Here is a 27447-nt window from a genome sequence, read left to right on the forward strand (position 1 = left end):
CTGTCAATATCAAAAGATCTCACCAAAGGAGAAAAGATCAGGGGGTGATTCTCTCAAAAAAGTGCTGAATTTGCAGGAAAACTGATGTACATCACGATTGTTTTTTCAGTAGGAGTTCACACTCAAATCTCCCACACTCTGTGCAATGCAGAGGTTACAATCATGAATATAATTAAAAGCTCGGGGTTGGAGGGTGAGCCCTATTCATGCCAGAGACTGATAGTTCCAGAACTTTGCGCATGCAGTTTGCTAGCCAGTTCCATCACTGGCCAGCCAGGGATTCCCCATAGTGCTGTTTCCACCTACCTCCCCCCCCCCCCCAAAGGGGCAATTGTGGCTCCCCCTCGTCCATTCACAGACCAGCCCTGACCCCACCCCCCCCACTCCTGTCCTGGAGTGCCCTGGTCTCCAGCCGCCCACACCCCCAGCAGTGACACACAATTCGGTTACGTTCACCTTAGTGATGGAAAGGGATAGGCATGAACCTCGGGTCAGTAGTTTTAGCTGGGGGAAGGGTAATTATGAGGCCATTAGGAGAGAATTAGGAAGCATAGGTTGGACTTGGAGACTACAGGGACTGGGAACGTCCGAAATGTGGAGTTTTTTCAAGGAGCAGTTACTGCGAGTCCTTGATAGGTACGTCCCTGTTAGGCAAGGAGTAATTGGTAGAGCTAGGGAACCGTGGTGCACTAAAAAAGTTGATTCGTTGGTTAAAAAGAAAAAGGAGGTTTATGTTCGGATTAGACTTGAGGGCTCAGGTAGTGCACTAGAAAGCTTTAGATTGGCTAGGAGGGAGTTGAAGAGTGAGTTAAGAAGGGCTAAAAGAGGACATGAGAAGACTTTGGCTGATAGGATTAAGGAGAATCCTAAGGCGTTCTATAGGTATGTTAAGAACAGAAGGTTGGTTAGGGCAAGATTAGGGCCAGTTACAGACAGCAGAGGGAAGTTGTGTGTGGAACCGGAAGAGATTGGTGAGGCATTGAACCAATATTTCTCTTTGGTGTTCACGCAGGGGGACATGAATGTAGCTGAGGAGAACACTGGGTTGCAGGGGTGTAAACTAGACAGTATTGCAGTTGATAAGGGGGATGTGCTGGATATTCTTGAGGGTTTGAAAATAGATAAGTCCCCTGGTCCGGACGGGATTTACCCTAGGATTCTCTGGGAGGCAAGAGAGGTGATTGCAGAGCCTCTGGCTCTGATCTTCAGGTCGTCGTTGGTCTCAGGTATAGTACCGGAAGATTGGAGGATAGCAAATGTTGTCCCATTGTTTAAGAAGGGGAACAGAGACTTCCCCGGGAATTATAGACCGGTGAGTCTTACTTCTGTTGTGGGCAAGGTTTTAGAAAAAATTATTAGGGATAGGATTTATAGTTATTTAGAGAGTAATGAATTGATTGGAGATAGTCAGCATGGTTTTGTCGTGGGTAGGTCGTGCCTTACTAACCTTATTGAGTTTTTTGAGAAAGTGACCAAAGAGGTGGATGGGGGAAAGGCAGTTGACGTGGTATATATGGATTTTAGTAAGGCGTTTGATAAGGTTCACCATGGTATGCTTCTGCAGAAAATGCAGATGTATGGGATTGAGGGTAATCTAGGAAATTGGATCAGGAATTGGCTAGCAGATAGGAGACAGAGGGTGGTGGTTGATGGTAAATATTCATCATGGAGTTCAGTTACGAGTGGTGTGCCTCAGGGATCTGTTTTGGGGCCACTGCTGTTTGTAATTTTTATTAATGATCTGGATGAGGGTATAGTTGGGTGGATTAGTAAATTTGCTGATGACACCAAAGTCGGAGGTGTGGTAGATTGTGAGGAAGGGTGTCATAGTTTGCAGGGTGACTTAGACAGGTTGCAGAGCTGGGCCGAGAGGTGGCGGATGGAGTTTAATGCGGAGAAGTGTGAGGTAATTCACTTTGGTAGGAATAACAGATGTGTCGAGTATAGGGCTAACGGGAGGACTCTGAATAGTGTGGATGAACAGAGGGATCTAGGTGTATGTGTACATAGATCCCTGAAAGTTGGGAATCAAGTAGATAAGGTTGTTAAGAAGGCATACGGTGTCTTGGCGTTTATTGGTAGGGGGATTGAATTTAGGAGTCGCAGCGTCATGTTGCAACTGTACACTACTCTGGTGTGGCCGCACTTGGAGTATTGTGTGCAGTTCTGGTCCCCACATTATAGGAAGGATGTGGAGGCTTTGGAGAGGGTGCAGAGGAGGTTTACCAGGATGTTGCCTGGTATGGAGGGGAGGTCCTATGAGGAGAGACTGAGGGATTTGGGGTTGTTTTCGCTAGAAAGAAGGCAGCTAAGAGGGGATCTTATTGAAACATATAAGATGATTAGAGGTTTAGATAGGGTGGATAGTGATAGCCTTTTTCCTCGGATGGAGAAAGCTAGCACGAGGGGGCATGGCTTTAAATTAAGGGGAGGTAGTTATAGGACGGATGTCAGGGGCAGGTTCTTTACCCGGAGGGTGGTGAGGGATTGGAATGCCCTGCCTGCTGCAGTTGTAAATGCGCCTAGTTTGGGGGCGTTTAAGAGATCCGTGGATAGGTTTATGGACGAAAAGGGATTGGTTTAGGTTAGAGGGTCATTGTTTTTTAACTGGTCGGCGCAACATCGTGGGGCGAAGGGCCTGTTCTGCGCTGTAATGTTCTATGTTCTATGTTCTAATCCCCCTGCAGACCCACCCCTCCCAGAAGACCAATCCCCCCACAAGATGCAGACCTCCCCCATCCCTAGCAGACACTCTATCCCCATGAGAGGCAGATCCCACCTCCCCACCCCCAACAGGAGGCAGACTACCCCCCCTCATCCCAGTCTGCCCTGATCACTGGCCTCCCTCTTGTTCCCATCGATCAGAATGGCACTGGGATCCCCCACCCCTACAAATTACCCCTAGACCCCACTGCCAGTTGGCCCTGCTTGCGCAAGTCCCATGAATTGGCCTACACGTGATTCTCCAGGTCCGCCACGCTAAAAAATTAGTGCAGTGCGATGGGAGAATCGCCCTCTCAGACAATGGAGAAGGCACTAGAAAAACACGCATTCCTATTTGCCATGCGAGCACCTTCATCTTCACATCTTCTAAAGTCCTTTAGAATCACTTGAAGCTCCTTGTTTTACAGGCAAATGGTGCAGTCAGTAGGAATTCATTCAAAACTTAAAATTCCAGTCATTGGCAACTAGTGGACTTCCCTTCCTCATGTTAAGAAGGTATTATGGATAAAGTTAATGGGCAATCCTAGGACTTTACCCCCATTATGACCTCAGTGGAGACTTTAGCAAAGTCTGTATGAGGCATATACTGAAAACATTGAAAATTTAACAAAGTAACCTACTTTGCACCAAAAATGATCAATTACTTTCTCTGGTCAGAGTGGCTCCACCGGAAGCTGCAAAGTTTTTCAGCCCTTTTGAACTTTTGGTAGGTTTCTGCTTTATCTTGGAAGGGTATAAATAGGATTTGAGTCCTGTCCTAGTGATGCAATTAACCTTTGACCCTGGCTTCGAGTGATAACCTTTCTGCTGCAGTCTTTGTCAATAAGGCAGGGCGCTACATAAGTTCATGACTGTTATCGTAATCAAAATGAACTTCAGTCTGTTACTATCAATAAAAACTTTGAAAAATACATTGGAAAGTGAATTATACCCAACGTTTGGTAGATCATCAACTCAGCAGTGAGACAATAGAGTTGTCCAATGGCTTTTGTAATAATTGCTCTGCACCTGAAATATATTTTTGCTTTACATTTTTTAGCTCTGTTTTTTGAACAAATCTATTTAGATTTTCTCTCAATTTCTCTGGTTTTCCTGACAACGTCTGAGAGTGTTCAACTCCTCCAGTCATGTTACCTTACCTGTTGATTCACATTAATTTTAAAGTGTTATGGTTCATCTTTTATCCATTAATGTTTAAAAATATTTTAATCTCATATGTTTACCATGAGTTTTGAGGTTTTATGTGATCAGCATCGAAATAATGAAATTTCTTTATATACTTAGGATCTAAATGATGTTGGCAAGGCTGCCTCCATTGCCCATCCTTGGTTGCTCATGGGGTAAGGGGATTGGCCACCTCTTGACAATTAAATGGTGCTTATTGACCCTGGAGTATAAGTTGACTTGAAATTCTTCCTGGGACCCAAAAGATGATCATTTTAAAACATAACCAAAATTGTGCCATTTCAATAACAAGAATATTCTATAAATGTAAATATATCAAACAAAATCCCTCTTCTCTGGAACAAAGTGGCTTAAGGAAAATAACCATTGATGTGGAGCATGCCTGGATGTTGTTTTAAAACATTTCCTTGAGGGAAAAAAAAAGTTAAAAATTTCATTTTCGAACAGACATAATAACGGTATCTAAGATTGCAAAGTTCAGTAACCACAAACTCAATTAAAACATTTTTCTGTCTCAAAATTGTATGTGAACAGGAGTGGGTGGCAAAGGAGGATTTGTGGTAGAGGAGCGAATGAAGATCATACTGCTTTTCAATTGACATATTCCACTCCTAATAGGGAAATAACCTAAATTTTCTTGTACATCACTGATGAATGGATTGAACAGTTTTCAGCTCAAAAAGTGAATGGTTGACATGTGTGAACTAGCTTCAGAATGCATGGATTATGACAGCAGAAATCAGTCAGAATTCTTACTTTTGATGGCGACGCAGTGACATTTTGCAGGCTGGACTCCAACATGCCAATTCACCACATACCAGTATTCTGTCCAATGTGTACATTTCAGATTCAAACTTGTATTTCTTGAAGATCATTCATGGGCCACTGCAACACATTTAAATAGATATGAATTGTCATATCATATGACTCCCATGCTTGATAGGACTGGTTGAAGTCAAGCTGGAAATTGAGCTTTCTCTGGACTTTGTTAAAAGTTCACTGTAGATCAGTGACATACAATTGCTGCAATGCTGGTAGGCTTCATCAAAGGAAGGCACCTATCATTACATGGTAGTAAAGTTGAATAATGGAATTTGATTTTTAGTTTCATTGGATAATCCAGCACAGGAGGACCATTCAACCTATTATAACTATGCTATCCAAATTAGTTCCATCTCCTGTTCTTTCCTCTCAGCCCAACAAATTTCTGTTTCAAATGTCCAGCTCCCTTTTGAATGTGGGCAGCACTGCTGCCTCAGAGCGCTAAGGACCTGGGTTCAATTCCTGGCTGGGTCACTGTTTGTGTGGAGTCTGCACATTCTCTCCATGGGTTCCCTCCGGGTGCTCCGGTTTCCTCCCGCAGTTTTGAAAGATGTGCTGGTTTAGGTGCATTGGCCATGCTAAATTCTCCCTCAGTGTATCCAAACAGGCGCCGGAGTGCGATGACTTTGACAGTAACTTCATTCATTGTTAATGCAAATTTGTGACACTAATAAATAAACTAAAAAGCTAATTGATCTGCTTCTTTCAGATGGCACATTCCAGATCATAATAACTCATTGTATATGGAACATCTCACCCCTGGTTCTTTACTAATTATTTTCACTCTGTCCTCCTCCTGTCTGTGGAAACAACATCCCCTCTGCATTATTCAACAGAATCCTTCATAAATTTGAGCATTACCATTAAATTCCCATTAATCTTCACTGCGCTAAGAGAAGACTCTCGATTTCTAGTTTAACTGGGTGTGTTTAAAGACTGCAATCATTCTAATTGTGTTTCTTGTTTTCTTTGGTTACTAGAAAGGATTGAACTAAGCTTGTCCATGAGCTTGTTTTTTTTGCTTCTCTGTTTTTTCACCTCCTTCCAATTTACTCATCAATGGAATCATCCAGGCTCACTTGCCTCTGTGGCTTTGCTGGGAGAGGTTCTCTCTGGTGGGAAATCACAGCTGGTCCCCAACAACAGGACTCAGACATGATGGCCTTGGTGTTACAACTGGAGGCCATTGAGACCTCACTAACCCTCAAAGGCTGGGGGTATAGTGGGTGCTCCTTGGACAATGCCACCCTGGCACTGCTTACCGACAAGGGCAGAGCCTGAAGGGGTGGGGCCAACTTAGGGTTGGGCCAGACTGTGGCAGGGTGATTGGTGGTGGGGGGATAGACCTGCAGATCTGTGATTGGCGAGGGGTGTGGGGGTGGGGTCCACTGCCACTCTGCAACTCTGCGACCATTGGGGGTGGGGGAGTGGGGGTTCGGTCTGATAGGGAGTTGTGGAATCATAGGGATCATTTGGTCCAGCCGGGCGGAGGAGGGATGGTCATGATAGGCCACGGGTCCCAGTGGTAGCTGGGGGACCACCTGCTTTAGGCATGTAGGCTGGCTGAAAGCAGCAGAGGCTGTCTCTCAGCAGAGGGATCTGCGCGCACGTGCAATTGTGCCCTCTGCTGCTCTCAGCCAGTGTGTGGGTGATTTCAGCCCTGTCCCTCCCCCATTCAGGTGAGAAACAGTTCTTGCTGTTCTATCATGCACTGAGTGCGTAAGGTAACAGATTTGGACTTGTCCAACAAACAGATCAGGAATTATCCTGTTTTCACACTTGCCCTAGACTTAGAATTTTTTTCAGAAGATTGCCCCTGCACCCAACTAAAATCAATATATAATGAGAGGTTATTTTCCTACATTACAGTCAGAATTGTCTACTATTGCATATCATACATTCAGGCAGATGAATTCTAGAACATTCCTTGCCATCAAATAGTGTATGTGATTTGTTGTTTATTTGTAAACGGGGTACTTGTATTTAATAGGTACTGGGCACAAGATGATATACAAACTAAGCTATTTTCTCCTTTACACAAAGGCAGTAACCAGTGTTGTTAAGATCGGGTAAAGCCTAATAAATTTCAGGAAGCTGCGCTTCAGGTTCTGATGTGGAGATGCTGGCGTTGGACTGGGGTAAACACAGTAAGAAGTCTCACAACACCAGGTTAAAATCCAACAGGTTTATGTATAGCAAACACCACTAGCTTTTGGATCTGGCTGTTCCTTCAGGTGGGTGAGAGTTCTGATCACAGAGTGGGCATATAAAGACATAAACTTAATTTACATGAATAATGATTGGAATGTGAGTCTTTACAGCTATATTTGTCTTTACAGCTTTACAGCTATAGCTGTAAAGATTCACATTCCAATATTATTCATGTGAATTGAGTTTGTGTTTTTATATGCCTTATTTGTGATCAGAACTCCCACCCACCTGACGAAGGAACAGCCGATTCCAAAAGTTAGTGGTTTTTGCTACAAATCAACCTGCTGTACTTTAACCTGATGTTGTGAAACTTACTGTCTTCAGATTCTGTGCAATGGATTTCAGAGCTGTGTTTTTACTGCACCAGTGGGAACCAGAAATGCTGGTGTATGCTAATATTTAATTGCTTAAAACCTATTACTGAATTATAGGGTAAATTGGAGGAGTCTTAACAGAGTATGTTTCATGACAACTGTCAAACACCAATGGCTAATCAGTCAGAAAGAAGGAAAACCAGGGGCAGAATCTTCCATGTCTGGTCTGCTGAAGTTGGGACTGGTGAGCCATGCACTTTGCCATTGACTTCTGTGAGACCAAAAGATCCTTTCGGCAACCAACATATCATTACTTCCACCACGGGAAAACCCGCAGCAGGGGACTGGAAAATTCCTGCCCAAGTTTTAGCTTCTTCCAAGCAGAGCTTCATGATGACTCACACTCTTCCCCCAGCACCATCGGCTTCACTTTTATATGCACTCAGTGGTGTTCTAACGCAACTAACCTTTTAATTGCTGACTTAATTACTTGACAATAGTTTCCTATCCTATCAACAATGAAACTTGTATTACGGAATATGTTGTCATGTCACCAGGGGATGATTAGACAAGTAAGGAAATAAAGTAATAGAGAAAATGTTGGAAAATCTCAGCAGCATCTGTAAGGGAATAAAGCAGTTTGTCTCAAAAACTGTTTAACAAACAGAAAGCTATGTTATGGTAATTTGTTGCTGCTTAGGCTGGAAAAGCGTTTGAAGTGGATTGCCGCTGTACCCACCTTTTGTTCTCGGAGTATACATTTGATTTGGTGTTGCGTTTAGGCAACACAATCTCAAAATGTGCTGGGGCGATACTGAACGGAGATTGGTAATTAATACACAGGGTGTTAAAAGATTTCAGGAAGACTTCAGGAAGATTTAGCAGAATTTGGCAGACAGTTGGCAGATATGATTTGACATAGATCAATATTAGAAAGATATTAGAAAGATGAAAAAGAAACAATCAAAAAAATTAAAAGATTCTGGATGAATAGAGGAGGCTATAGGATTTGATGACATTCCAAGAATGCAGGCATAGGGAGATTAAATCATAAAAGAGCTGATAGCATTTTTGGTTTTGTCAACAGTGGTAGAGGATACAAATGTCAGAAAGTAAAACATTGGTTGGGTCACAGTTACAATATTGTTGTAGTTTTGGGAGTCCCATTATGGAAAAAACGTTAAAGCAACAAAGAACATACAAAGTTATCAGGCTGGCACAATGGCTAGTATTGCTGCCTCATGGCACCAGGGACTTGGGTTCAATCGCAGCCTTGGATGACGGTGTATGTGAGGTTTGCACGTTCTCCCTGTGTCTGTGTGGGTTTCCTGCCACAATTCAAAGATGTGCATGTTAGGTGGATTGGCCATGCTAAATTGCCCCTTAGTGTCCCAAGATGTGGTAGTTAAGTGGATTAGCTGTGGTAAATGTGCAAGTTTATGGGGATACTGCAGAAGGAAAAATCTGGGTGGTATTTTCTTTCAGAAAGTTGGTGCAGACTTGATGGGCCCAATGGCCTCCTTCTGCACAGTAGAGATTCTATGGTTCTATGATCATGTCAGGGATGAACTATTTATGAGGATGAACTTGAAATATTAGGACTCTTTCCCTTGGAGAAAACAGGCAACATGGAGAATAGAGGATTTTAAAACTATGTAGAGTTTTGATAGAGTAAGAAAGACTAATTTTCATTGCTGCAGAGCCAAAAATAGCCTCTCTGAGAATGAGGTGAATGTTTCAGGGAAATTTCTTTACGCAGGGGATCGCTGAAGTTTGGAATGTTTTACTATACATAGTGGACTTCTGCAAGGCTTTTGGCAAGATACCACACGGCAGGTTGTTGCATAAGGTTAAATCTCACAGGGTCCAAGGTGAGGTAGCCAATTGGATACAAAATTGTCTTGATGAGAAAAGGCAGAGGGTTTTCATAGAGGGCTGTTTTTCAAACTGGAGGCCTGTGACCAGTGGTGCGCCCCAGGGATCGGTGCTGGGTCCACTGTTATTTGTTATTTATATTTGGATAAGAATTTAGGAGGATGGTAAGTAAGTTTGTAGATGACACAAAATAGGTGGCATAATGGATAGTGAAGGTTATCTAGGATTGCAACAGGATCTTGATCAATTGGGCCAGTGGATCAATGAATGACAAATGGACTTTAATTTAGATAAATGTGAAGTGGTGCATCATGATAGAGCAAATCTGGACAGTACCTAACTCAGGTAATGGTAGGGCACTGGGGAAAATTATAGAACAAAGAGAACAAGACTGGATAGACTAGCAGTATAGGTTCATAGCTCCTTGAAAGTGGAGTCACAGATAGACAGGGTGGTGAAGAAGACATTTGGCATGCTTCGTTTCATTGGTCAGAAAGTTGAATAAAAGAATTGGCACGTCTTGTTGTACAAGACAATAGTAAGGCCATACTTGGAATACTGAGTACAGTTCTGGTCAACCTATTATAGAAAGGATATTATTAAACTGGAAAGAGTGCAAAAAATGTTTACTTTGATGCTCACTGGACTTGATGGTTTGAGTTATAAGAAGAGACTGGATAGACTTTTTTCCCTGGAGCATAGGAGGCTTAAGAGGTCTTATAGAGGCCTGTAAAATAATGATGGGCATAGACGAAGTAAATAGTCAACATCTTTTCCCAAATTTAAGGGAGGCTAAAACTAGAGGGCATAGTTTAAGGTGAGATACAAAAGCGCCAGAGAGGCAATTTTTTCACACACAGGGTGGTGAGTGTCTGGAATGAGTTACCAGAAGCAGTAGTAGAGGCAGGTACAATTTTGTCTTTTAAAAATTATTTAGACAGTTACATGGGTAAGATGAGTGACGAGGGAGATGGGCCAAATGCGGGCAATTAAGACTACCTGAGTGGTGAAAACTGGGCAACATGGACAAGTTGGGTTGAAGGGCCTGTTTCCACAGTGTAAAACTCTATGACTCTTATGTTTTACTGCAGGATGTGGTTGAGGCAGATAGCAGTTTTCCATCTATAGGACAACTTTGGAATCTAGAAAATGAATCGAAATTAGGGAAAAAGAAACTTGGTTCATTTGTGAACTGGTAATTCCGAGAACTGGCACAGACACACAGAGTGTGGTCCTCCATGGTGAGCTGGTAAGATTGCATGCAAAGCCAAAAATCTGGTTTGCACTGGGTGTGAATCAGTTGACGTTGCATGCAGTGTTCCCAGCCCTGATTTTCTGGCGAGGGCGCAAAGCTTATTTGCATAGGATTAACTTAATTTCAACCCTATTAGCGCATCCAAGATGGCATCTTCCAGCCTCCCAAATGGTTTCCCCTCACCTGATCTTACACTGGCAAGAATCACTATTGGTCTCCAGCGGAAACCAGGCTTCATTGACATGTTGGGTTGGATTGGAGGACATTAAAGCCCCTGGGTAGTCAGGGGCATGGTCAGACATATGGGCCAAATGCAGGCACCTGCACCTACCTGGCAGTGCCTGGTTAGGTACCATGAGTGTGCCAAGGGCAGTGCCAGGAAGTGGGGCTTGAATGAGGGTGGAACTGAGAGAGGGGAATGGTGGTATGTGAATGCGGTGGGCTTACACAGGTGAGAGCTCTGCAAAGGGGTGGGGGGTGCTATTCAAGGATGGGATATGTGATGAGTGGGGCTCAGCAAAGGGTGAGCTCTGCAATTGGGGAGGGCTCTGCAAGCGGTACTCTGCAAGGGGGGGCTTGGAGGGGGAGCTATACAGGGAGGGGTATGTAAGGAGGGAGCTATGCAAGGGGGTTTTGTGCAGGGGATCAAGAGCCTAGAGAGTGTGCCAGGGGACCCATCGGGAGAATCCTGATGGCCCAATACTGGCAACCTATGTTAGTGTGGGATGTATGCCGCTGATGATGGGACGAGGGGTGTGTTTATTTTTTGGAGAAAATTCTGTCCCACGGAGTTCAATGGATGCTATGGCTGTGCCTACATTGTGAAGTAAGCCCACATACATTGAGCTATGAAGACCAAATTAGCTTCAATGATTTGATCTTGTTGGAGAGAATGTTACTAATAATGGGTATCTGAAAAGTGATTCACATAATACACACTCTCATTATTCTAATCTCCTGTTTTTCCTACTGCTGTTTCTAAAGGCAAACAAACCACATACTGTGAAACATTGGGCAGAGCTGAAATCTGGATGATTCGGACATATTGGGATTTTGAATTCCCCCGCCCATTTCTGCCCAATTTCGTATTTGTTGGAGGGCTTCACTGTCGACCAGCAAAACCCCTGTCCCAGGTAAGACTGAAAAAAACAATAGAATCTAAAATTTACCACCATATCAAAAATGGAGCAACAACAAGGAATGCAGTACCTTTTGTGGCGTGATTTCATAAAATGCAATTCAACACTAGCATTGTCAGGAAAATGCAATTGATTCCATCAGGGCTCATGCAGAGGACAATATTCACACTATACAGTGCACCTTCATATTGAGGGCTTTCATATCTCTTAATGCTATCCTTGTGTTGGATGGAGATGTGAGGGGCAAGTTTTTTACACACATTGGTAGGTACTTGGAATGAGTTGCCAGGGGTGGTGGTTGTGGGAGCAGATGCAATAGGGGCATTTAAGGGGTTTTTAGATAAGCATATGAATATGCAAGGAATGGAGGGAATTGGACCAAGAGCAGGTCCAAGAGAAGGGATTAGTTTAATTGGGATCATGTTTGGCACAACATTGTGCTATGCTGTTCCATGTTCTATATTCTATGTTTAGGTACTCTGATAGTCTCTTGGCCTGTATACAGCATAATCTTTTGCACATGCCCAAGCCAGTGAAGCCTTTGTCTGATTAATGGCAGCATGTTTGACATTTCTGACCAGTGGAAAACTCTACTTGACTAGTGGCACCAGCTGAGGGTTAGAATTTGCCACCACCATGATATGTAGTTTCAGAAATTCCATAACAGCTACCTGCCCTGCAAACAACACTTCAGAGGAGATCTTCCCACACACTGGCAAGTGATAACTTGATGTGTGGCACTGTGACACAGAGGACACAGGCTACAGGGGAGGTCCGAGAGGATTGGAGAATAGCTAATGTTGTTTCTTTGTTTAAGAAGGGTAGCAAGAATAATCCAGGTAATTACAGGCCAGTGAGACTTACATCAGTGATAGGGAAATTATTGGAGAAGATTCTTCGAGACACTATTTATTCCCACTTGGAAATAAGTGAACGTATTAGTGAGAGGCAACATGGTTTTGTGAAGGGGAGGTTGTGTCTCACGAACTTGATCGTGTTTTTTGAGGAAGTGACGAAGATGACTGATGAGGGTAGGACAATGGGTGTTGTCTGCATGGACTTCAGTTAGGCCTTTGACAAGGACTCTCATGGCAGACTGGAGCTGAAGGTAAAGTTTCATGGGATCAGAGGTGAGCTGGCAAGGTGGATACATAACTGGCTTGGTCAAAGAAGACAAAGGGTAGCAATGGAAGGGTGTATTTCTGAATGGAGAGCTGTGACAAGTGGTGTTCACAGTCAGAAGCTCACAACACCAGGTTAAAGTCCAACAGGTTTATTTGGTGCCAAACACCACTAGGTTTCAGAGAGCTACTCCTTTGTCAGGTGAATGGGGAGTTCTGATCACAAACAGAGCATGTAAAGGCGCACACTCAGTTTACAGAATACTGATTAGAATGCGAGTCTTTACAGCTAATCAAGTCTTTTTGTTCTTTTTGTTCTTTGTTCTTAAAGGTGCAGAAAATGTGAGTGGGGATAGCATTAAGCATAGGTTAAAGAGATGTGTGTTGTTTCCAGACAATGAGTGAGACGTTGCAAGCCCAGGCAAGTCATGGAGTTACAAATAGTGTGACATGAACCGAAGATCCTGGTTGAGGTCATCCTCATGTCTGCAGAACTTGGCTGTCATTCTCTGCTCAGCGACTCTGCGCTGTCATGTGTCGTGAAGGCCACCTTGGAGAACATTTACCCGAAGCAAGTGGTATTCCTCAGGGATCAGTGCTGGGACCTTTGCTGTTTGTAATATATATAAATGATTTGGAGGGAAATGTAACTGGATTGATTAGTAAGTTTGCGGATGACACAAAGGTTGGTGGATTTGCAGATAGGGATGAGGACCATCAGAGGATGCAGCAGGATATGAATCAGTTGGAGACTTGGGCGGAGAGATGGCAATGAAGTTTAATCCGGACAAATGTGAGATAATGCATTTTGGAAGGTCTAATACAGATAGAAAATATACAGTAAATGGCAGAACCCTTAAGAGCATTGATAGGCAAAGGGATCTGGGTGTACAGGTACATAGGTTACTCAAAGTGGCAATGCGGATGGAGAAGGCAGTCAAGAAGACATAGGGCTTGCCTTCATCAGCTGGGGTATTGAGTTTAAAAATTGGCAAGTCATATTGCAGCTTTATAGAACCTTTGTTAGGCCACGCTTGGAACTTAGCATCAATTCTGGTCACCGCACTACCAGAAGGCTGTGGAGGCTTTGGAGAGGGTACAGAAAAGATTTACCAGGATGTTGCCTGGTATGGAGGGCATTAGCTATGAGGAGAGGTCGGAGGAAAAAGGAAGCGTATGTAAGGCTGAGAAAACAAGGTTCAGTTGGGTCGCTTGAGGATTACAAGAGGGCAAGGAATGAGTTTTAAAAAAAGGGCTTAGGAGAGCTAGGAGGGGGCATGAGAACTCCTTGGCAGATCGGATCAAGGAAAACCCCAAGGCCTTTTACCCTTATGTGAGAAATAAAAGAATGACCAGGGTGAGGTTAGGGCCGGTCAAGGATAGTAGTGGGAACTTGTGCATGGAGTCTGAAGAGATTGGTGAGGCATTGAATGAATACTTTTCTTCAGTGTTCACTAAGGAGACAGGCCATATGTTTGAAGATGAGAGTGTGATACAGGCTGATAGGATGGAGGAGGTAGATGTTCTGAGGGAAGGTGTATTAACAATTTTGAAAAACCTGAGGGTTGACAAGTCCCCTGGGCCAGATGGGATACATCCTAGATACTTTGAGCGGCAAGGAATGAGATTGTGGAGCCTTTAGCTTTGACCTTTGGGTCCTCACTGTCCATGGGGACAGTGCCAGACGACTGGAGAGTGGCGAATGTTGTTCCTGTCTTCAAGAAAGGAAATCGGAATGACCCTGGTAATTATAGGCCAGTTAGTCTTCCTAGGGTGGTCGGTAAGTTAATGGAAAAGGTCCTGAGGGATAGGATTTATGACCATTTGGAAAGATGCAGCTTAATCTGGGATAGTCAGCACGGATTCGTGAAGGGTAAGTCTTGCCTCACAAATTTGATTGAATTTTTTGAGGAGGTAACTAACTGTGTAGATGAAGGTAGAGCAGTTGATGTTGTATGCATGGATTTCAGTAAGGCATTTGATAAGGTTCCTCATTATAGGCTTATGAAGAAAGTAAGGAGGTGTGAGATAGAAGGAAATTTGGCCAGTTGGATAAGTAACTAGCTATCTCATAGAAGACAGAGGGTGGTGGTGGATGGAAAATTTTCAGACTGGAGGCCAGTTACAAGTGGTGTTCCACAGGGATCAGTGCTGGGTCCTTTGCTATTTATGATTTTTATCAATGACTTGGAAGAGGGGACTGAAGGGTGGGTTAGTAAATTTGCTGATGAAACCAAGATTGGTGGAGTAGGGATAAGATGGAGGGCTGTTGTAGGCTGCAAAGAGACATTGATAGGATGCAGAGCTGGGCCAAAAAGTGGCAGACGGAGTTTAACCCTGATAAGTGCGAGGTGATTTATTTTGGTAGTGTTAGCACGAGTGGGCGAAATGACCACTATGGACTCAGGGTGTAGTTCAATTAACAGCACAGCTTTATTTTCTTTTACATCGACGGAGGTGCAGTCAGGACATACAATCGGACTGTCCCGAAAGCACTCTAAAGACCCGTCGCATCGGGCTATAGTTATACCTGAACTTTGGTGTAGTATGAGATTCAAATTCTAATACTTTGTTTACAGTATTTGACTTTAGCCATCCTGTCTCGACGTTTTCAAGTGTTAGGATGATTGTTTTAAGTGTGTGTTAATTGTTTTTGTCTGATTGGTTACTAATGGTCTAGAATCTCCGGGGTTTGAACAATGGGTGTGTGATTATTCTGGAAATTTGAGGGGCCTGGGATGCTTCCTTAGCTGTGCTAATCTTTAAGTGTCTCCACAGGTCGTTTGATTGTTTTTAGAAGTGCTGATTTAGTGGGGTGGGGATGTGTTTTTTAATTTAGTTCCTGTAGGTGCCATCCTGTCCAGCTTCCCTTGTGTGCTAGCCCTCATTTGCATTCTAAAAGCATGCTCTTGCCTGCTAATCTGTGTCTGTTACTTTGTGATTTAGCCTGCTTCCATATTGTGCACCAATTTCATAAAATTTGTTGTCCGATAACAGTAGGACAAACTTGAATGTGGATTACAGGGTCAATGGCAGGATTCTAAGGAATGTTGAGGAACAGAGAGATCTCGGGTTTCATATCCACACATCTCTGAAGGTTGCCGCTCAAGTGGATAGAGCCGTGAAGAGGGCTTATAGTGTGTTAGCGTTTATTAACAGGGGGTTTGAGTTTAAGAGTCATGGGGTTATGCTGCAACTATACAGGACCTTGGTGAGACCACATTTGGAATATTGTGTGCAGCTCTGGTCACCTCACTATAAGATGGATGTGGAAGCATTGGAGAGAGTACAGAGGAGATTTACCAGGATGCTGCCTGGTTTGGAGGGTAGGTCTTATGAGGGAAGGCTGAGGGAGCTGGGGCTTTTCTCTTTAGAGCAGAGGAGGATGAGAGGTGACTTAATAGAAGTTTATAAGATGATGAAGGGGATAGATAGACTGGACATGAGGAGACTATTTCTTCGGGTGGATGTAGCTGTTACTAGGGGGCATAACTATATGGTTCATGATGGGAGATATAGGAGGGATGTCCAAAGTAGATTCTTTACTCAGAGAGTGTTTGTGGTGTGGAATGCACTGCCTGCTGTGGTAGCAGAGTTGGACACTTTAGGAACGTCCAAGCAGTTATTGGATAGACACATGGAGCGCTCCAGAATGATAGGGAGTGGGATAGCTTGATCTTGGGCACAGATGTAGCTCAGCACAACATCGAGGGCTGAAGGACCTGTACTGTGCTGCACTGTTCTATGTTCTACGGAAACTTGGTTTGTTCTCACTGGGGTGACGGAAGGTGAGGGGAGACCTGATAGAAGTCTACAAGATTATAAGGGGCATGGACAGAGTAGATATTCAGAAGCTATTTCCCAGGGTGGAAGAATCAATTACTAGGGAGCATAGGTTTAAGGTGAGAGGGGCTGATTTAAAGGAGATGTACAAGGCAGATTTTTTACACAGAGAGTTCATTGCTGGGAGTGGTAATGGGTGTCTTGACAAGTACATGAATAGGATGGGAATAGTGCGATATGATCCCCGGAAGGGTAGGTAGTTTTAGTTAAGTCAGGCAGCACGGTTGCTTGGAGGGCCTGTCCCTGTGCTGTAATTTTCTTTGTTCTTGTTCGAATAGCAAAGGAATTTCAGCAGATGTTCTAATCTGACCATTAACATAAGAACATACATAGAACATAAGAACATAAGAAATAGGAGCAGGAGTAGGCCATCTAGCCCTTCGAGCCTGCCCCGCCATTCAATAAGATCATGGCTGATCTGTCGTGTCTCAGTTCAAAGTCTGACAACACCAGGTTTTAGTCCAACCTATTTATTTGATAATAAACTCACAAGCTTTCGGGGTTAGTCCCTTCGTCGGGTGAATGGAGAGTTCTGGCCTCAGACAGAGCATATAAAGCACAGACAGTTTAGAGATTACTGATTAGAATGCGAATCCTTACACCTAACCTGCTGTTCAAGACCTGAAGTGGCTGATAATGTGAGTGGAAGGAGCACTGATCACAGTTTAAAGAGATGTGTATTGTCTCCAGACAGTACAGTAAGTGAGGTTTTGCAAACCCAGGCAAGTCACGGGGGTTACAGATAGTGCGACATGAACCCAAGATCCCTGTTGAGACCGTCTTCATGTGTGCGGAACTTGGCTATCAGTCTCTGTTCAGCGACTCTGCGCTGTCGTGTGTCGTGAAGGCCGCCTTGGAGAATGCTTACCCGAAGGTCAGAGGCTGAATGCCCGTGACCACTGAAGTGTTCGCCAACAGGAAGGGAACAGTCTTGCCTGGTGACTGTCGAGCGATGTTCATTCATCCGTTGTCGTAGCGTCTGCATGGTCTCCCCAATGTACCATGCTTCGGGACATCCTTTCTTGCAACGTATCAGGTAGACAATGTTGGCCGAGTTGCAAGAGTATTTACCATGTACCTGGTGGACGGTATTCTCACGTGTGATGATGGTATCCATGTCGATGATCCGGCATGTCTTGCAGAGGTTGCTGTGGCAGGGTTGTGTGGTATTGTGGTCACTGTTCTCCTGAAGGCTGGGTAGTTTGCTGCGAACAATGGTCTGTTTGAGGTTGTGTGGTTGTCTGAAAGCAAGAAGTGGGGGTGTGGGGATAGCCCTGGCGAGATGTTCGTCTTCATCAATGATATGTTGAAGACTCCGGAGAAGATGTCGTAGCTTCTCCGCTCCGGGGAAGTACTGGATGACGAAGGGTACTCTGTCCACTGTGTCCTGTGTTTGCCTTCTGAGGAGATCGGTGCGGTTTTTCGCTGTGGCGCATCGGAACTGCCGATCTATGAGTCGAGACACCTCCAGACCCTGAAAGATGCCCTCATAAGAACAGGATATGGTGCTCGACTCATAGATCGGCAGTTCCGATGCGCCACAGCGAAAAACCGCACCGATCTCCTCAGAAGGCAAACACAGGACACAGTGGACAGAGTACCCTTCGTCATCCAGTACTTCCCCGGAGCGGAGAAGCTACGACATCTTCTCCGGAGTCTTCAACATATCATTGATGAAGACGAACATCTCGCCAGGGCTATCCCCACACCCCCACTTCTTGCTTTCAGACAACCACACAACCTCAAACAGACCATTGTTCGCAGCAAACTACCCAGCCTTCAGGAGAACAGTGACCACAATACCACACAACCCTGCCACAGCAACCTCTGCAAGACATGCCGGATCATCGACATGGATACCATCATCACACGTGAGAATACCGTCCACCAGGTACATGGTAAATACTCTTGCAACTCGGCCAACATTGTCTACCTGATACGTTGCAAGAAAGGATGTCCCGAAGCATGGTACATTGGGGAGACCATGCAGACGCTACGACAACGGATGAATGAACATCGCTCGACAGTCACCAGGCAAGACTGTTCCCTTCCTGTTGGCGAACACTTCAGTGGTCACGGGCATTCAGCCTCTGACCTTCGGGTAAGCATTCTCCAAGGCGGCCTTCACGACACACGACAGCGCAGAGTCGCTGAACAGAGACTGATAGCCAAGTTCCGCACACATGAAGACGGTCTCAACAGGGATCTTGGGTTCATGTCGCACTATCTGTAACCCCCGTGACTTGCCTGGGTTTGCAAAACCTCACTTACTGTACTGTCTGGAGACAATACACATCTCTTTAAACTGTGATCAGTGCTCCTTCCACTCACATTATCAGCCACTTCAGGTCTTGAACAGCAGGTTAGGTGTAAGGATTCGCATTCTAATCAGTAATCTCTAAACTGTCTGTGCTTTATATGCTCTGTCTGAGGCCAGAACTCTCCATTCACCCGACGAAGGGACTAACCCCGAAAGCTTGTGAGTTTATTATCAAATAAATAGGTTGGACTAAAACCTGGTGTTGTCAGACTTTTTACTGTGTTTACGCCAGTCCAACGCCGGCATACCCACATCGTGTCTCAGTTCCACATTCCCGCCCTCTCCCCATAACTCTTAATCCCCTCTCTTATCAAAAACCCATCAACCCGCGTCTTAAAAATATTTAGTGAGGTAGCCTCCACCACGTCAACGGGCAGAGAATTCCAGAGATTTGAGTGAAGAAGATCCTCCTCAACTCCGTTCTAAACCGCCCCCCCCTTTATCTTGAGGCTGTGCCCTCTAGTCCTACTGTCCTTTCTGAGCAGGAAGAGTCTCTCCACCTCTATCCTATCCATCCCATTCATCATTTTATACGTCTCAATGAGATCTCCCCTCATTCTTCTAAACTCTAACGAGTACAAGCCTAGTTTATTCAGCCTCTCCTCACAGCTCAACCCCCTCAACTCCGGTATCAGCCTAGTAAACCTCCTCTGCACTCCCTCCAAGGCCAAAATATCCTTGTGTAAGTACGGCAACCAAAACTGCACACAGTACTCCAGCTGCGGCCTCACCAGTGCCCTATACAGCTGCAGCAAGACCTCCCTACTTTTCTATTCAATCCCCCTTGCTATGAAGGCCAGCATCCCATTCGCCTTCCTGACCACCTGCTGCACCTGCAGGCTGGGTTTTTGCGACTCATACACAAGGACCCCGAGGTCCCTCTGCACCGTCGCCTGCTGCAGTTTTTTGCCACATAAGTAATAGTCCTTCCTACCATTATTCCTACCAAAGTGGACCACCTCGCACTTGCCAACGTTAAATTCCATTTGCCAGTTCCTGGCCCATTCGCCCAGCCTATCTAGATCCTTCTGCAGACTCTCCACACCCTCGGCGCAATTTGCCGTTCCACCAATCTTGGTGTCATCAGCAAATTTCGACACCCTACACTCGGTTCCCTCCTCCAGATCATCTATATAAATGGTAAATAGCTGAGGCCCCAGCACCAACCCCTGAGGCACTCCACTAGTCACCAACCGCCAATCCAAATAGCACCCATTGACCCCCACTCTCTGCCTCCTATTTGACAGCCAATCCTCTATCCACGCTAACACCCTACCCCCAACTCCATGCCCCCGACCTTCTGCAATAACCTCTTGTGAGGTACCTTGTCAAACGCCTTCTGAAAATCAAGAAAGAGCACATCCACCGGCTCTCCTCTATCCACCGCCCTAGACACATCCTCATAGAACTCCAATAAATTTGTCAGACACGACTTCCCCTTAACGAAACCGTGCTGCGTCTGCTCTATCAAGCAATTCCCCTCAAGATGCCTCGTTATTTCCTCCTTGATGACGGATTCTAACATTTTACCTACAACAGACGTTAAACTAACTGGCCTATAATTCCCTGCCTTTTGCCTGCCACCCTTCTTAAACAATGGCATAACATTAGCCGTTTTCCAATCTTCCGGCACTTCCCCGGAAACTAGCGACGTCTGGAAAATAACCACCAAGGCATCCACTATCACCTCTGCCATTTCTTTCAGAACCCTTGGATGCATTCCATCTGGTCCTGGGGACTTGTCCACAATCAGACCCTCCAGTCTGTTGAGCACCGCCTCTCTAGTAACAATAATGTCATTGAGACCCTCCTGTCCTACCATCTTTCCATTGCTAACACCTGGCAAATTATTCACGTCCTCCTCCGTGAAGACTGAAACAAAAAAGTTATTCAAGGCCTCAGCCATTTCCCCATCCCCTACCACTAAGTCCCCCCTCTCATCCTCTAAGGGTCCAACGTTCACCCTAGCCAGCCGCTTCCTTTTTATATATTACAAGTTCAGTCACTGCATTCCCATCATCTCTTGCAGATAGAGGGATGTCAATCAATCAATCCTCATGGAAAACTACATTTGGGGATTTTTAAAAAATTGTTGGGATAAAGGCCATTTCTGATTATTGAAGTAAGAGACACATTTATATAGTATAGGCGCTGGCACGGTGGCACAGTGGTTAGCACTGCTGCCTCACAGCGCCAGGGACTATTGTTCAATTCTGGCCTCAGGTGATTCATTATCTGTGTGGAGTTTGCACATTCTCCCCGTGTCTGCATGGGTTTCCTCTGGGTGTTCCGGTTTCCTCCCACAGTCCAAAGGTATGTGGGTTAGGTTGATTGGCCATGCTAAATTAATCCTAGTGTTGGGGGATTAGCAGGGGAAATATGCAGGGCTATGGGAATAGGGATGGGATGGTCTCCTTCTGCACTGTAGGGATTCAATGATTCTACATTCTACTTCAGGGTGACCAAAACACTTGGTACACAATGAAGTAGTTTTGTAATGTAGTCAGTAATATAGTCAGTAATATAATGTAAACAATATAGGCAGATCTCTCTTCCAAGATTCTATTAGGCCTTCAGTTCAACTCTGCATTGATAAGGCATTTGCTCTATTTTCTTACAAGTATCCTCTTTGGCTACTAGAATTCTTGCAGTAGTGAATGTGAATGCATCTCCCCCACACTCCAAGTTCTCCGAATCAACAAGACTCATATTTGAAACTGTTCAGAATTGAAATTTAGCGCCTTTGACTTTGCTATGCGATACTGTTCCAAAGTTCTAGGGGAATTTCACAGTAACTTCATTGCAGAGTTAATTAATGTAAGCCTCACTTGTGACTAATAAATAGTCATAAGTAAGGCTTCTCCCAGCCTCCCATAGAAGTAAAGTAAAAGTGAAGTTTATTTATTTATAGGCTGGGAGATGGGGTTGAGGACGGCAGGTGTCTACTGTTTCTCGTCACCATAAAATCAAATGCAGGTGATCCAAGATGCTTTTCGATAAGACTTGTGCAATTGTGTTATGATTGTAAGGAAAGTGTAAAAGGCTCGGGGAGCACTTTCTCTCTTTGAAAAGTAATAATCCCACTGAAGCATATCTGCTCTCCTCTCACACCCTCTCTGAACACATTCCAACCTGAGTCAGCTAGCTTTCAGTGAATGTTGGAGGAAAAGGGAGACGCCTGGAGGAGAGAAAGCCACTCTGTAGTAAATCTGACACCAGTGTGGTATTAATCACACTCTCATTCATATTATTCTTTATTTGTCAAATCTTTTCACTGCAGAGTTTTTTGATAGCCTCTCAGTTTTGAACAATGCCCTGTTTGAAACTGAGGGGTTACTGTGATTTGAGGCAAGTGGTCTGATCTAAGATCCTTGAGATGTTTTATTTTAATATGTGCTGCATGACAATGATACATTTATAAAATGTGCCATTGAAAGACAGGTGGCAATTCCTGGGCAAAATTATTTCCCAGATGTTACACCCAAATGCTATTTAAAAATTATTTTCAAGGACACCAGGGGACAATTTTCACAGAATTCTAGTAGAGACAGAAAGCAGGATTTCCTGCCCCGACTCCCACCCCTGCACAGGATGTTTTCCAGTGCAAATGGCCATTAACTGGCGCAGGATCTTTCGATTCCGCCAATGGCTAAGGGGTTTTAGAAAATTCTACCCTGAGTTTAAAATAATTCCAGAACTAACACACTGACAGCATCAATGGAAGATTCTGGGGACGATTTCCCCACTGTGCATATTTTTTAGCATGGCAGGCCAGGAGAATCGTGTGTCGGTGGATTCGTGCCTGTGTTCCCACCACACGTGCATTCCCACCGCATATGCTTCTCCCAGTGCCAGATATCCAGTGCTGTCCGAGCCACATTGGAAACTGATGGGGGCACCACTTTGCATCTTTTTTTAACTTGATTTTAATGTGATTAGCGGGCCTGGGACTGAATTCACTCCAGCGGGGTTCAGACCAGCCCCCCACTTTTGGGGAACTAGCAGGTCAACCCCACTGGGGTGAAGGGGGGGGGCAATCAGAATGGGGGGATGGTGCCCCTTGGAAATGGGCACTCTGTCAATGCCAAATTGTTCCCCATGACACTGCCCATGGGGCAAAGTGCCCATGCCTAGGGGGTACCTTGGCACTGCCCATTGAGCATCAGGCAGTGCCAAGGGGGTGGGGTCAATTGGGGGCAGGGCCTGTTGGGGGCAGGGCATAGGGAGCAATTGGTGGGGGTGGGGGGCTCCCACTGCCAATCTGTCATTGTGATCGATCGGGACTGGAGGGAGGCCAGCAATCAGGGCAGGCTGGGGGTGTGTGTCTGCTGGGATGTGGGTTCTGCCAGAGGGGTTGAGGCGGGATCATCACTGCTGGGGGGTGGGGGGGGGGTGGTTGGCGCTGGAGATTGGGCGGTACAGGAGGAGCGTCAGGGCTGGCCTGGGAATAGTCATGGGGGCCGTGATTGGGCTGTGGAGGTGGAGATACAGGGGTTTGAAGGGGCAGCACTGCGAGGGTCCCAGGCTGGCCAGTGATCAAGCTGGCCAGCAAATTGCAGGCTGACAGTTTAGGGCAAGTGCACATCCGCAGAGGCCTGGAATTGCTAGCCTCTGGCATGAATAATAATAATATTCCCGAAAGTGGCCTCTGCACTGCACAGAGTGTGGGAGATTCTTGCCTGAAATCGCGTTGAAAAAAACAGCATGATTTACACTGGTTTTCTTACAGATTTGGCACTTAAAACGTTTTGGGGAGAATCGTGGCCTCTGTGTTCAGAGGTTCCACCTCACTGGTGTATGCCTAGACTTGGGCAGTGACTGTGCTTTGAATACCAAATGTTAACTTTGGTGAATGATCAAGACTGTGGCATCAGGTTGGAGAAATGTGATTTCAGGTTGGAGTGGAATGTTTCCTTCTGTGATTTTTCTCCGTCTGCTGCCTGGGCAATGAAATATCATCATTCCGATTAAGAAATGACCATTTTCAATATAATTTGATAATCAGTGCAAACAGCGTTCTAGATTTAGTAAACCAAATGTACATTTGTTTTACAGGACTTAGAAGAGTTTGTCCAGAGTTCTGGAGAGCATGGCATTGTGGTGTTTTCTCTGGGCTCAATTGTTCAGAACCTTACAGCTGAGAAAGCCAATATGATTGCTGAAGCACTGGGACGAATTCCACAAAAGGTTTGTCTCACCTTGCAAATCTTTACAAACATGCACTCCATCAGGTCTTGCTAAAATAGGCAGAAGGTGAAGAAAATGAGGTCAAGGCAAAAAGCCAATTTTAACATTGCAAACATAACCCTTACATGCATCACAATATTTGGTAACAGGTGTGCTAAAATCCAGGCCAACTTAAACTTCTCAAAAATGTATTAATGAAAAGGATTTTTTCATTTCTGGTAGAGTTTCTCAATCGTTGAGGCTGATGCTTTTCTTTTATCTGCACAGAGTGTGACAATCCTAAGTAATGTTTTGCTTGAGAACTCATCTAGGGCAAGTGCTAATACATTAAGAACAAAGAGATAACAAAGAACAAAGAAAATTACAGCACAGGAACAGGTCCTTCGGCCCTCCAAGCCTGCACCGACAATGCTGTCCGACTGAATTAAAACCCCCTTCCCTCCGGGGACAGTATCCCTCTATTTCCATCCTATTCATGTATTTGTTAAATCGGTCCTTAAATGTCACTAATGTACCTGCTTCCACTATCTCCTCCGGCAGCGAGCTCCAGGCACCCACCACCCTCTGTGTAAAAAAAAACTTGTCTTGTACATTCCCTTTAAATCTATGCCCCCTCGTAACTGACCTTTCCACCCTGGGAAAAAGCTTTTCACTATCCACTCTGCCTATGCCTTTCATAATCTTGTAGAATTCTGTCAGGTCGCCCTGCAGCCCCCATTGTTTCAGTGAGAACAAACCAAGTTTTTCCAACCTATCCTCATAGCTAATGTCTTCCATGCCACGCAACATCCCGGTAAATCTTTTTTGTACCCTCTCCGAAGCCTCCATGTCCTTCTGGTAGTGCGGTGACCAGAATTAAACACTGTATTTTCCAAGTGCTCCCAAACTAATGTGCTATGAAGCTGCAACATGACTTGCCAATTTTTAAACTGAATGCCCCGGCCAATGAAGGCAAGCATGCTGTATGCCTCCTCCACCTGTGTTGCCACTTTCAATGACCTGTGTACCTGTATACGCAGATCTCTCTGCCCATCAACACTCTTAAGGGTTCTCCCATTTACTGTATATTTCCTATCTGCATTAGACCTTCCAAAATGCTCACATTTGTCCGGATTAAACTCCATCTGCCATCTCTCCGCTCAAGTCTCAACCAATCTATGTCCTGCCATATCCTCTGATGGCCCTCATCGCTAACCACAAATCCACCAACCTTTGTGTTGTCCACAGACTTACTAATCAAACCAATTCCATTTTTGTCCAAATCATTTATATATTTTACAAACAGCACTGATCCCTGAGGAATAGCACTTATCACAGCCCTCCATTCAGAAACGCAACCTTCTACTGCTACCCTATGTCTTCTATGACCGAGCCATTCTGTTTCCACCTTGCCAGCTTACCTCTAATCCCAAGCGACTTCACCTTCTGCACCATGAGGAACCATGTTAAAAGCCTTACTGAAGTCCATAAAGACAACATCCACTGCCCTAGCCTCATCAATCATTTTCGTCACTTCCTCGAAAAACTCAATTAAATTAGTGAGGCACTACCTCCCCTTCACAAAACCATGTTGCCGCTTGTTAATATGTCCACTTATTTCCAAGTGAGAGTAAATCCTGTCTTGAAGAATCCTCTCCAATAATTTCCCACCACTAACGTCAGGCTCACTGGTCTGTAATTATCTGGATTATTCTTGCTACCCTTCTTAAACAATGGAACAACATTGGCTATTTTCCAGTCCTCTGGGACCTCCCCTGTAGCCAGTGAAGATACAAAGATTTCTCTCAAGGCCCCAGCAATTTCTGAGAGATAGGATTTCTGACCATTTGGAAAGATGCAGTTTAATCTGGGATAGTCAGCACGGTTTCGTGAGAGGTAAGTCTTGCCTCACAAATTTGATTGAATTCTTTGAGGAGGTAACTAAGTGTGTAGATGAAGGTAGAGTAGTTGATGTTGTATACATGGATTTTAGTAAGGCATTTGATAATGTTCCCAATGGTAGGCTCATGAAGAAGGTAAGGAGCTGTGGGATAGAAGGAAATTTGGCCGATTGGATAAATAACTGGCTGTCTCATAGAAGTGGAGCTGCCGGCATTGGACAGGGGTAAAATCAGTAGGAAGTCTGACAGCACCAGGTTTAAGTTCAACCAATTTATTTGATAGTAAACTCACAAGGTTTCGGGGTTTGCCGTTCGTCAGGTGAATGGAGAGTTCTCCACTAAGAATGGAGACTTCTTACTGTGTCTCATAGAAGACAGAGAGTGGTGGTGGAAGTAACATTTTCAGATGGAGTTTAACGCTGATAAGTGCGAGGTGATTCATTTTGGTAGAACAACTTGAATGCGGATAACAAGGTCAATGGCAGGGTTCTGAGGAATGTGGAGGAACAGAGAGATCTTGGGGTTCAAATCAGATCTTTGAAGGTAGCCACTCAAGTGAATAGAGCTGTGAAGAAGGGCTGTGAAGAGCTGTGAACACTAACACACTATAAGTATGTTAGTGTTTATTGACAGAGGGCTTGAGTTTAAGAGTCATGGGATTATGCTGCAACTATACCAGACGTTGGTGAGACCACATTTGGAATATTGTGTTCAGTTCTGGTCACCTCAATATAAGAAGGATGTGGAAGCATTGGAGAGAGTGCAGAGGAGATTTACCAGGATGCTGCCTGGTTTGGAGGGTAGGTCTAATGAAGAAAGGTTGAGGGAGCTGGGGCTTTTCTTTTAGAGTGGAGGAGGATGAGATGCCACTTAATAGAGGTTTATAAGAAGATGAGGGGGATAGATAGAGTGGATGTTCAGAGACTATGTGTAAGAATAAAAGGAAGCCATCCGCTATGGACAAGCCCTCCGTATACACAGGATTTGCTTAGATGAGGAGGATCGTGACAGACACCTCCAGACGCTGAAAGATGCCCTCATAAGAACAGGATATGGCACTCGACTCATAGATCGACAGTTCCGATGCACCACAGCGAAAAACCACACCGTTCTCCTCAGAAGACAAACACTGGACACAGTGGACAGAGTACCCTTCGTCGTCCAGTACTTCCCCGGAGCGGAGAAGCTACGACATCTTCTCCGGAGTCTTCAACATATCATTGATGAAGATGAACATCTCGCCGGGGCCATCCCCACACCCCCACTTCTTGCCTTCAGACAACCACGCAACCTCAAACAGACCATTACTCACAGCAAACTACCCAGCCTTCAGGAGAACAGTGACCACAACACCACACAACCCTGACACAGCAACCTCTGCAAGATATGCCAGATCATGGACGTGGATGACATCATCACACGTGAGAATACCATCCACCAGGTACACGTACATATCCTTGCAACTTGGCCAACATTGTCTACCTGATACGTTGCAGGAAAGGATGTCCCGAAGCATGGTACATTGGGGAGAACATGCAGATGCTCCAACAGCAGATGAATGAACATCGCTC

At 44.9% G+C, this 27447-nt stretch overlaps 1 protein-coding gene across 1 annotated transcript in view; it reads left to right on the top strand.

The window, feature by feature from the left end:
• Positions 1-27447, top strand: part of LOC145343408 (UDP-glucuronosyltransferase 2A1-like) — a 93993-nt gene that overhangs the window by 29066 nt on the left and 37480 nt on the right. Inside the window, exons 2-3 of the mRNA XM_080189632.1 lie at positions 11371-11519; positions 23865-23996. Coding sequence (XP_080045758.1) covers positions 11371-11519; positions 23865-23996 — 281 coding nt within the window. The remainder of the gene's footprint in view (positions 1-11370; positions 11520-23864; positions 23997-27447) is intronic.

The sequence above is a fragment of the Carcharhinus amblyrhynchos genome, chromosome 5, assembly GCF_965287045.1.
Source record: "Carcharhinus amblyrhynchos chromosome 5, sCarAmb.v2.hapA, whole genome shotgun sequence".
Classification (NCBI taxonomy): Eukaryota; Metazoa; Chordata; class Chondrichthyes; order Carcharhiniformes; family Carcharhinidae; genus Carcharhinus; species Carcharhinus amblyrhynchos.